The sequence below is a fragment of the Squalius cephalus genome (genome assembly GCF_949319135.1).
Source record: "Squalius cephalus genome assembly, chromosome: 11".
Classification (NCBI taxonomy): Eukaryota; Metazoa; Chordata; class Actinopteri; order Cypriniformes; family Leuciscidae; genus Squalius; species Squalius cephalus.
In genome coordinates this window covers 10,280,458-10,293,171 of record NC_137132.1, presented here as the reverse complement: position 1 = coordinate 10,293,171, position 12,714 = coordinate 10,280,458, and the positions used below count along the sequence as shown (strand labels likewise).

The 12,714-nt window shown below is 36.1% G+C and overlaps 1 protein-coding gene across 7 annotated transcripts in view; it reads left to right on the top strand.

Moving 5' to 3' along the window:
• Positions 1–12,714, top strand: part of cadm2b (cell adhesion molecule 2b) — a 231,194-nt gene that overhangs the window by 107,675 nt on the left and 110,805 nt on the right. Inside the window, exon 1 of one of the 7 annotated variants that reach the window (XM_079885390.1) lies at positions 4,506–4,607. The exons of 5 other annotated variants lie outside the window; for them this stretch is intronic. In XM_079885390.1, the coding sequence (XP_079741516.1) occupies positions 4,595–4,607 (13 nt within the window). In that variant the 5' untranslated portion in view covers positions 4,506–4,594. Of the gene's footprint in view, positions 1–4,505; positions 4,608–12,714 lie in introns of those variants that run through there. One more of the 7 variants, XM_079885387.1, reaches the window with a different exon arrangement.

Genomic DNA, 12,714 nt, shown 5'->3' with positions numbered 1-12,714 from the left:
GCATTTGTGCAAGAATCAAAACAAAATGATTAATTATAATTAAGAAGAAAAAAACATCTATTTAATGTCATTAGTGTTATCAATGCTTAAAACTTGTTTTTTGAAAAAAATACAAAAGGTTGTGTAAAAGTCATTCCAAGGAAGGAGGACGAAGGACTTTTTCAAAACAAGCACATGGTGAGTTGCCACTCACATTGAAAAAGTTATTAATTCATCTCTAAATTTAATCACGCCACTTTGATCATTTATAAGTAGCCTATCAGATGTAAATATGTGCTGTGCGCTTTCCTTTCCTCTCAATAACAAAATAAACACAAAAAATGAAAACAGCCGTTCATTTTTTTTTTGTTTATCGGATTGTCGGATCATAGCGATGTGGATATTTTTGACCAGCTTTGTAATTCGGTAATCAAAATGACTCTGTTAAGATAGTTTGATAATAAAGTATATTTGAGACAATAGGCTGTAGCTATAGATCTGGCTATGTGAGGCTATAGTTTGAATAAATCCCTTTTCTTTGCATAAAACATTGACATACAGTACAGAATAGCTCTTTCAGAATTTTCCTGAACATAAATATTCGTTTCATGTGTCATAGAACACAAGAGAGCGTGCATAAACATATTAGTTTGATTTCCCACCAAAAACGTCCAGAGTCCTTCACTTAAAAATCAGTCTACATGCTTTCATAGCCAACCTAGGAAGTCGGGAAAGGTCTCTGATTTTTTTTATTTTCGTTACAAGCTTTAAACTAGCTCAAAAGTTAAATCCTTTATGGTCAATAACAAACTCTTGTAAGTCAGAAAGTCGCCATATTTTGAGTGACCCTTTGGTTAAGTTTTTCCATTGTGATCTGTAACGGTTTCATCAATGTTTGTCAAGATAACATGAAGTAAATACATGCACATCCTCATTTTCTCTCTGCTTTTGAAAGGAGAACACCGCTGTTTTCCAATCTAGAGATTTATATGGTGTGTCCTGTGCATTTCCACAGAGGATATTATATTAAAGAAGAGTTGACATTAGATATGAAAAAGTGTGGAAAGGTACAAAATTGTTATTGGGAGATTAATGTTAGACTGTGCCATTTGCCTAGCATGAAGTGAGTCTTTAGGGTTTGGATGACCAGTGTTTTGCTTTTGTCTGGGAAAGAGGGAAAGTGAAGACAAAGAGTTGCAATTGCGAGGATGAGGGATCGCAGAGGGCTCTAGAGATTTGACCCGTGGCTTCATAAAGGCACAGGATATGAGAAATGTTGGAGGGAAGGGGAGAGAGTTGAGTGTGTAAACGACTGCAGAACCATCTCTCCGTTTTATTTCACTGGGAGTTGAATCATTTCCTTACAAAATTGATGTGGCATTATGTGAACGTTCCTTGCAGTGCTATCCGTAGGACACAAATGACAAATGGAAATGTAGGGAGTTAATGATTAAACTCACCTGTGTATCTTGTACCAATTAAATGTTGTGTGTATGGGTATACATTTATTCCCTAGGATGAGTGAATACTCAGTAATGTAATATAATTATGTCCTTTTATAAAGTAAACAAGCGTACATTAGTATCACTTGCATAATTAATGTATAAATACCTCACAATGTAATGGCGAAGTGTCCAATTCTGTGCCACGTCTTCACTCTTAGTATGGAAAAGCTTGCCTGAAACATTAGGTAAATACATCGCATGAATGTGCGCTTAATGTAGATTTTATGTTATGGCATACGAGTACACTTATACCCAACAGACTGGAGAACATGAATAGTATGAAGCGAAGGGAAAAGGGGGAACGTTTTCTCCCTTGTAGTCCTCCCTTCTTCCCTTAGCCCAGAACGGTGACAAGCTGTGATGAATTACCTCATTATTCTAGCTCACTTGTTCATTTCTCCGCTTTTGTAATTTCCCGGGTTGATCCCCAACACGGCTGTGCCTACAGTACTTCTGTTCTATTCATACCAAAGCCCCTCTCCCGCGCACACAATACCTCTGTCTACTGGCTTTACGCGTGGCGCCGGCGCGCGCAGATCTGAAGCTGCAGCGTATGCATCGCTTACTCCGAAAACCAACACGGTAAAAATGGCAAAGGCCAAATTGACTTCTACACTCTGTCAAAACTGGAGTAAGCTCTCATCACTGATATCACAGCGAATAGAATTCCCACCCTTGACACGTTGGCACACTATGATAGGGTTTAAGGTTTCACAAAGCAGCTCTAGCACTCCAGCAGGCTAGTTAATTTACGGGTCTGGTTTGTTAGCTTCTGTACTGGGCCACGAGATGTCAGATCTTTTCTTTCTGTTTTCAGAAGAAGGTAGGCTATAGAGCAATAGAAGTAGATGTAATAAGTTACGTCCAACACGGATTTGCCATGTGCATTGATCTCCATGCACAGGGTTCATTGACTCTTGTGTGAGTTGTTTTTACCTTGTCTTGCTTTGTCGTATTGATCAAAGTGGTTTGTTAGGCCATGGGTCGTGCATTAACCAAATGTATGGTAACAGCCTATATATAATGCAGTATAATACTGATAATGGTAGGCTATTTCTCTGTTTTACTGATGTTTTCTTATTTTACCAAATAGCCTGCTTCCGTATTCTTGATTATAGCCTATGCACTGTACACTTTGTATATCTATAGTGAATGTAATAGTCTCATAATATTAAAATGTTTACTTGAATGTTTATAAAATAGAACTATATTAACATTTAAAAATATGTATTTTTCTATTTTCTAATATATACATTTGTTAATGTTTTTGAAGGGAGTCTCTTATGCTCACCAAGGCTGCATTTATTTGATCAAAAATACAGTAAAAACGGTTATATTGTGAAATAATATTACCATTTAAAATGACTCATTTCTATTTTAATATACACTATTTTAAAATGTCATTTATTCCTGTGATGGAAAAGCTGAATTTTCAGCAGGAAATACACCATCGGCCTAATACAAATTGGTGCATCCCTAATAATTATTAAAGAAATTAATACTTTTTTTTTTTTTTTTTTTCAGCAAGGACACATTAAATCAAAAGTGACAGTTAAAAAAAAAAGTTTAACTTTATATTCAAAGAATACTGCAAAAAAAATAAAATACAAAAAAGTCATGGTTTTCACAATATATGTATAAATTAAATGAATTATATTCATATTGTAATAGATTGAATTGAAATTATTAGCGCTTATTTATTAGCATTTATTAATTCATGCATTATGTACAGGTTTCATATAACATGTTATGAAATAGGCTGGAATTCCCTTTTGCCGTCTCCATGTTGTCTCTGATTGCTGCTGATTGTCTTGAAACAAGCATGACAGCTTGTATCGTATTTATACCAAGATGCAGATTTGATATAATTTTACAGTGTGTCATGGTAATTATACTCAGTAATCTAGTGCTCTCATTCTCCCCTCTGGTTTTCTCCCTCTGTGTTGAGTGTGATGAGTGTGCATACTGCTTATTTATGTACTGCTTTCAGACAGCATGTTTGTAATTGATCATATTCAGAGATGCCATATGGCGAGTATGTGTCCAAATGCGACGTGTGAAGTAACACTGGCACCTAAATGTAGCATCACATTCCACCACAGAAAAAAAGGCCCCTTTGTAAATATTCACTAATTACTTATTCACTAGTCTCTAGTCTCTCTGTCATTATCCGTATCTGCCAGCCATTGTACAATTCAATTTTGAAGCTCTGTGGTTTCCCAAATATTTACACTTTACACACTCTATATGGAAATGCTGCTTTTTATCAACCAAAAGTTATTTTTTAAATCAGGCTGGTTTTAATAGATGAATAATTTAAATTGAGTTACTTAGATTATATGCTGATTAATTAATCAAAGCATTCACATATAGCAATATAAGCTGACAAAAGCCTGAGATGAATATTATTAAAAGACATTGTATTATTATGACACATACGTATATTTAAAACAAATATACAAACTTATATAAAATCTTCACAAATACAATAAAAACGGGGGGGGGGGGGGTGTCTTTTTTGTGTGTGTCTTTTTTCTTTAGACTAAAAAAAAAATACTAAAATAGTAACTAATAATCCTAAAATAACACTGATAACATCCTAGCTTTGTGGCATTCTTCTGTAAATCTAAAAATCTAGTTTAAAAATTCAGCTTCTTGTTTTTTCTCTAACTGTGCAAAACAGTGTGTACATGATGTAAATATTCAAGTATGTTAAAATGTATTTTGAGACACTGAAATTGGATTTAGTAGGTGTTCGGCTGGAGGCTGTCATAAACTGAATGTATGGTTCAGGAAAACTGTAAAAGCGCAAGGTTTGTATATCTTTAATGTAATATCTCAATTCAAGCAGAGGAAACAAACCTATACGACGTTTACACTGGTTTAACAGAATGTTCTGCTTTTCCATTTTGTGTATTAATTATTCAAACTGTTCTCTGCTTATGCATTGTCTCCTCACCAAAATATGCATCATGACCTGAATTGTGTCTCACATCCACTTCTTTTGTCTCCACAGGTAAGCCTGTTTCCTGTTCATAGAGGACTTCATGTTGAGAGTAAGGTCTGTGTCGCTGTTGGGGAGGATTCATCCTTGTTATGTTGTCTGAGTAATGGAGGCAGAAGGTAAAGTCATTTTAGTGACTAATGCAAAGCAGCGCTCCTGCCAGTTTTCCTGGTTGGGATGTACATATACTTTATATTTAATGCCAGGAATGTATATATACATATTTCATGGCAACTGTATTAACATTTTCGTTTTGGCATTTGTGTCAAGATGTGGTTTCTTTTACATTTTCTCCAAGGATAAATGGACAGGGTAAATGTCATCCCGTTCCTTAAAACAGGTTGTCCTCATCCCAGAAGAGTTTCTCATTAGTACCCTGTATGTACTTGCAGATAATACATAAATTGAATATAAGGCCACTTAAGTGTGCTTTCATGGCTAAGTTTCTAGTAGGCCTACATTTTTTTTAAAGTGCACAATAATGGCAAATTAAAAGTTTTACTGTAAAGTACTCTAAAAATTATGGAAGCCTGTTTCCTTCACTGAAAAAAAAAGAAAAGGGTAATTCTTGACTTTTTTTTACTCCGAATTGCGTGATATAAACTCTATTTAGAATCTACTAGTCAGCCCAGAATCTCTAGTCAGCCCTACTAGTCAGAATTTTGAGGCAAAAAAAAATCGAAAGTTTATATCTCACAATTCTTTCTTTATAACTCACAACTGCGAGTTTATATCATGCAATTCTGAAGGGGATGGTGGGGTGGGGGGGATACCTTTTTTATTTTTTATTCTGTGGCGGAAATAAACTTTCATAAAATTTGTTAGCTGAAATTAAAAAATAAATAAAAATGAACATAAATGTTTGTTATGACAGCTTTGAATTAAGTTGTTCGACCAACAAAATACATTGAGTTAGAGGAACTTAATAATTTGTGGCTTTAAGTTGTAGGTCTGGAGCCAATTAATCTTATCTATTTCAGTTCAAAACCACAGCTATCGTAGAACACACTTATTTAGCATGTATATTTAACGAAAAAGTAAGATATTACTTTTACGATTACAATTACTTATTCGCTAAACAGTCCTTTACCTTCATGAAATCTATACAGCACAATGGTAACCACAAACCTAACAGAAACTCTTTTAAATGTCAACTATAACAGCATTAAACACTAGCGGGTCTTTCCCTTCACTAAAAAACAAATAAAATAATACTTATTTCAACATTTTCTCCTTATCCAGTCCTATGCAAAGCATCCTGGGAACTAGAAATCCACTATACACATTTTTTAAACATATTTTCATTTAAAATAAATAAATAAATAATGCTATGCTTTGTGTTGAATTACCCTGGCAGTAAATGTAAACAAAAAGGGTGTTTAAGGTTTAATTATCCTTTTTTTTTTTTTTTTTTGAGTACACCTATTTTTGATGAATGAACACTCAAGGGTAATATGGTAGCTTTAAGCCTTTATCTATCTTTAATGTTCTGGTTTGATTTAGGACTCTTGGAGAAGTTTGGGCCCCATGCATGTGAGCACATATAAATCAAGGTTAGGATTAGGGTTAGGTTTATTATTATTTGAACTTTAGTTTTTGTAAATATTACATTTAAATGTAATATACTGTAAATGTACAAAATTGCAACTTTATCATTACAAATATATTTAATACTTGGCAAACAAGTTTCAATAGAAATGATATTCAAGTATATTTTAGTTGACGAAAAATGCTTTAACCGTATTTCATAAATGGAATGCTTTACTATATTTCAGAGACAAAAGAAGTAATTAAAGAAATGCCATAAAAAGATGTACTTACAAAAAGCATCATACATTTTTCTACATTTAATTTTAATAGTCTGGAAATATTGCATTAATTTTGCAAGTATATTCTTTTAAAGTATATTATTTTTGTAATAAATACTCTTTTTAAAAGAATGCTGGTGTACTTAAAAAGGGAATAGTTGTCGGTTCAGTGGTTTTTGTGTTCTTGTACACTGTAGAGGTGTGTTCACCACCTACCAGTGGTGTAGTGTGTGTGTGTGTGTGTGTGTGAAGAAAAAGTACGACGGCCGATATTTTCTCTGGTGGAAAGCAGAATAATGAAGTAGGCCGTGTTTCCCGGAGGACTCATAATTTTGGCGTGTCCACTGGCCAGACTGCGGTATCCTTCACAAAGCGGAACATGAGTTACTTTGCCCCGTTCTCATTGGCAGGATTAATCTGACATCATGCAAGCTGTTAGAGCATTTTATAATTCAGAGTATTCCCAGAGTATTCTTTCATGTATTTATTTTTGGGGTGAACAAACACTGAAGGCACTGAAGAATCCTAGGAGAGGTTTTTTTTTTGTGTGATAATGGCCGAGATGACAAACTTGTATGATCCCGTTGACCCTGTTGGGGTTTATTTAATATTGCGATAATGTCTAACTCTGCAACAAACTTAAAGCTTTTCTGCACATAACACTGAAAATAATTAGAGAAACACATATTTTGTGAAAAAGATGTTACATTAATATTTCAGAAACGTAGCTACTTATAGTTACGCTTGAGAAGTTTGCAAACTTTAAGACATGAGTCTGGCAATTTGTAGTTCTTGCAGAAGGCATTATTAAGCCACAAACATTGCAAACAAACCCAGCAATTATTTTTTTAATAGCCTAACTTCTAAATAAAACTTTAAAAACCCTGCAAGCCAATGACATCAATAGCCATTGTGCGTTGTTCCTGGGAAAGCCAAAGGGGTCTTTAAATGGGTCAAAGACAAGAGTAATCTATGATAAGAAAAGGAAAAATCTTTTGAAAATGTGGTTTAAAACATTTGTGCCGCACTCTTTGAATTAGCGTTTGTTTATACGGTTTTGAAAAAACATTTTCAAGAAAAGTTAAAAGTGTTCAAGCCAAACAACAAGTAATAAGGTACATACTTTTCTTACATCTTCAATACATGTGAATACACACCTATTTATTTAAAGGGGACATATCATGCTAAATCCACTTTTTTAGCCCTTAAATGCATTTTGTTGTATATTTGGAGTGTTTAGAAGTACAGAAAAGTTGAAATTATTCTCTTCAGGTGCTTCGTTGATATCTTTATATTCTGTTTTGGTCATATTTTTCAACCTGTTCTGATTTTTCTGTTCTCTATGACGTTTTGTGAACTATTACGTCACAGTATTTGCAGCGGAACTGCCAAATAAGGACATTGACTTCCAGCCCAACACTTCGAGCAAACCGCCATTTTTATTTCTCGCTGCAATTTTGTAGTCCAAGCTAAAAGATGCAGAAGTTACGAGAGGATAAGTTAAAATGTTCGGTTGTTGGATGTAGTAACCCACACGCTTCATTACACCGTCTAGATAAACTGCCGCGCTTGTGACAGGGCGCATGTTTAACTGAAAGAACAAGAGACCCGGTCGCGCGCGCTCTCTCTCTTTTCGGAGCCAGGCGAAAGTGTAAACAAGACTTCACCGTCTCCAAACTAGACGCTGTCTTGCTCTCTCTCCCTCGCACATATTAATCAAAATAAATCGACACGGTGGTAAAAGGTCGGAAGACCAAAGTTTCATGTGTAAATACAGTAACACACCATTGCGATACATCCATATGAAGACGTTGTTCTGCAGGTTCGTCGTCTTCATTTTCATCTCGCTCCGGCTCCGACTCTGGCTCGAACATGTAAGGCTGGCTGGACAAGTCTTCCGTTGTTGACATTTTGTTAATAACGTGTGAATAAAAAGTTTCTGTGCCGCTAGATAATCGTATCTCTGCTATCAAACTACAAAAATGGCCGAACGGGGTGGAGTTGAACCGAGTGTCACCTCTGCAAACTGGAGAGGGGGCGGGGTATGAAGTGTCTCAATTGTATTTAAAGAGACCGCACCAAAACGAGTTGCTCTCAGACGCACATCAGAAAAGGGGTAGAAAAGGGGCCTGTGGAGCTATAATAATGAGGAATTCAGACTCAAGCATTCCAGTTCTGCTTTATATAGACTACAAATGTATAATTTATATGTAAAAAGGAACAATTTAAAAGCATGATATGTCTCCTTTAATAACAAATTCATTAATTACAGAATTATTCATTTAATTATTTGGAGAGTGGCACCACATGACATTTTACAATCTGATTCTAACCTTGCCATGTCAAATTATCTGATTCATTTTAAAAATAAAAAGGGAAAGCAATTTTATTTCAGAAATTAAAATTAGGCTCATCATAGAAGAGGTGCATTTAAGTAATTTGTATGTATACATTAAAAACATTTTTTTTTAATAAATTAATATATCTGGACATCTTATGCCATTGACCCAGCAAAATTTTGTTTCATAATTCTTGAAATTTGTTTTGAAGACTTACACTTACAGCTAAAATTTCAACCTGATTGAGTCATATTTTGTTTTCCTTTACCTGTCTCGCATTTTGACAAAGCAACTTGTCCTTGATTGTTTATAGCGCTAGTGTGACAGGATGCGTTAGACCGAAAGGACCCTGAGGGAACCTTACACGTGGTTCATTGTAAATTAATAAACAAAGAAGGAGAAAAATGTAATGAATTTACCAGGTCTGCTGGCACGGTTCCCCTGCACAGGAAATGTTGTTAGGCATGTCAACAAATCAGCTCTTGTAGACGGCACCGCTCATCATTAGAATAATTCATTGTAATTAGTCAGTCTTTTTAATCACCTCAATAGACACAGCGTCCCAATACTTCCTCTGAAAGATAAATGCCTGTTTACCCAGGCGAAAAGAATCGGTGTACTCGCTGCTGCACTGCAAACTTTAAATGGCATGCTTGATTGTGTTTCTGACAGAGCATTGCGCTGAAAGATTTTCAACAAGAGCTCGGGACAGTTTGCAGACCGTGCAAGTGCCATGTTTGCATTTATAGGGGGGCATACTGGGTAAATAGTCTGTCTTTCAGCCTTCACTACGACTCAATGCTACTGTAAATCTGCACTTTTTCAGCACTAGATGAATATTTACAGATTCATTATTGAATTAGCGAAGTAATTAGTGTTGAGGTTGTCATTTTTAAGTGTCTTAAGCTTTTTGAACTTTGTTGCCAAGAAATTATTCACTAGGACAAGTGGTGTCCTGACTGTGCATTTCATGTGTATTTATTCTGAATTCGAGCACCAGTCGTTGTTAATCTCTATAGCTGGATACATTTGAATGGCGCGCGATGAATTATGAATGTCTTCCTCATGTATGATTTATGGTGTATTTCCCACTGATTCTTCTTGATGTGCTTCATGTCTCTGTTTTTTCCAGTTTGGCTTTAAGAGTACAGACAGCAACATATTGGGTGTATTCATCTCATCTTATGTGGTAATGAAATCTCAAATATCATGTTTTCGAATGGGAATAAAGTGGTCTCTCGGGGCTTTCTCATCAGAAGTCATGTTTATATGGAAGCTAGTTGCTCTGTTCCAAAACCAAGTGAGCTGCCTGCAGAGGCAACATTTTAAGGCGTCAAATTATACCTCCTAAGATCCTTTGTTTTAAGGCAGAATATAGCCTTCATAGAAAATGCGATCCCAGACTGCATTACAACAAGCTCAGTGAAAATTCAATCCAATATGGTGAACAGTGTGAAAAGTAGTGTAGTGTAAGAGAGTGCAACAGTGGCTGACACTTTTTCAACACCCTTGGTTTTCCCATTCATTTTTTAAAAAGTCTTTGTTAAAGTGTTACAAGTCATGCACCTAATTAACTATCCTATTAGGTGAATCATAACAAAAATGTTTGAAAATCTGAAAAAAGGACATGGGTAAAAAAATAATTAAAAAAAGTGCTATAATGAGTGAAAGAACTACAATCCCATGAAGCAATGTGAATATCAATCAAATTAAAAATAAATATTAAACTTTGGATTTAAAGATGTTGATTGTGTATATAGAACAAGCATATTTTAGGTTTACTGCAAAATATTTGGGCTGTAACAATATATCATGTCACAATAATATCGCAAGACAAAAATGCAACTATATGTATAGTGGATAGTGACAATATGTATTCTGTATAGTTCACCCAAAATAAAAATTACATTCTTACACAGAACAACCTCCTGGACAACAACCAGTCTGGTTTCAAAAGTGGACACTCAACTGAGACTGCCCTGCTCTCAGTGATTGAAGCTCTGAGACTGGCAAGAACAGCTTCCAAATCCTCAGTTCTCATCCTGGTGGATCTGTCTGCTGTCTTTGACACAGTTAACCACCAGATCCTTCTGTCAATCCTAAAGACGAAGGGCATCTCGGGAACCACACTCCAATGGTTCAAGTTTTACCTCTCAGGTAGGTCCTTCAGGGTGTCTTGGAGGGGTGAAGTGTCCAACATCTAGCTACTGGGGTGCCTCAGGGCTCAGTGCTTGTACCACTTCTCTTTTGCATCTACATGTCATCACTTGGATCAGTGATTCAGAAACATGGCTTTTCCTATCACTGCTACGCTGATGACACACAACTCTACCTCTCATTCCAGCCTGATGATCCGACGGTAGCTGCTCGCATCTCAGCCTGCCTGACAGACATTTCTGGCTGGATGAAGGACCACCACCTTCAACTAAACCTTGCAAAGACAGAGCTGCTTGTGGTCCCGGCCAACCAAACACTACACCACAACTTCTCCATTCAGCTTGATTTGTCATCCATAACTCCTTCAAGGTCAGCCAGGAACCTTGGAGTTGTGATTGATGATCAATTGAACTTCACAGACCACATTGCTAGAACTGCCCTGTCCTGCAGATTTGCCTTATACAACATTAGGAGGATCAGGCCCTTCCTATCAGAGCATGCTACACAGCTCCTTGTCCAAGCACTTGTTCTATCAAGACTGGACTAGTGTATTGCTCTCCTGGCTGGTCTTCCAGCTTGCACTGTTAAACCTCTGCAACTGATCCTGCAGCAAGAGTGGTCTTTATTGAGCCGAAGAGAGCACACGTCACTCCTCTCCTCACTAAATTGCACTGGTTGCCAGTTGCCCCTCGCATCAAATTCAAGTCACTGACGTTTGCCTACAGAACCATTACTGGTTCTGCTCCCTTTTACCTAAACTCATTACTTCAGACCTTTGGCCATCCAGAAACTTGCACTCTGCAAGTGAACGTTGAAAATGGTGCCATTTTCAAGAAACGGCTGAAGACACATCTTTTTTGTCAGCACTTGATCCATTAATACTAACACTTTCTCTTCTATTCTATATCTATTTATAAAAATAATAATAATAATGTACTACGTTGGATTAAACTGGGAAGGGTCATAGCACTTGAATATTGTTGTCCTATTGTTAGTTTAACTGCTTCTATTGTTCTCATTTGTAAGTTGCTTTGGATAAAAGCGTCTGCTAAATGAATAAATGTGAATGTACTGTGTGCGAAAAAAGTTTTCAGAGTTTTAGTGTCAGTACTACATTAAACGACTATATATAATGTTGAATATAATGTATAATAATGCAATGGGGGAATATTTGTGGGTCCTGAAAATGCCAAATGTATTATGTTACCAGTAAAAAGTGGCCTACATTATTTTAAATATATTTAGTCAGTGACAGAGTGCAAGCATATTTGTCTAAAATAATTCTGTATTTTCAGCTTCAGAATCATGAATATTTGTATTCTGGTGTCACTATTGTCCTGTGCATTGGGTTACCGGCACCAAGTCAAAACCCATCCATTTCCACCCCCAATGTAATATAAAATTTAGCATTTTAATCAACAGTACATTTTTTTGACCTTTTATCGTATGTCTTGGAGTATTGCAATAATATAATATCGTGAGTTGTATCGAATCGTGACATGAGGGTATCAGAGGATGCATTACAAGGTCGGAAAGCATCGAGGCCCGTCCGAATCCAATGTTAACTTCACTTCCTGTCTCATAAGATACCTTCATCTTATGGATTTTTGAAGGAAGCATAGACAGATCGTTCCCTGCCTTTGATATCCCACAATCCTGTGCGTTCCATTCCATAAAAGTTTAGCTAAAAAAGAAGGATGGCAACTTTTGATGCCATTTCTAGCAAGAAGTTTTCAGACGCAGCCATGGTTAATGTTGTTTTAATTCAGGAATTCCGCTGTTAAACAGTGTGGTGAGCAGGAACGCATTTTGAACGATGACTTAACAACCATTCAAGACATTCATACTGTAAGCTACGAGGTTGCTAATCGATGGTATATGCTTTTGTTGAAGCCATTACCCAGTATAACTATTGTGATGAG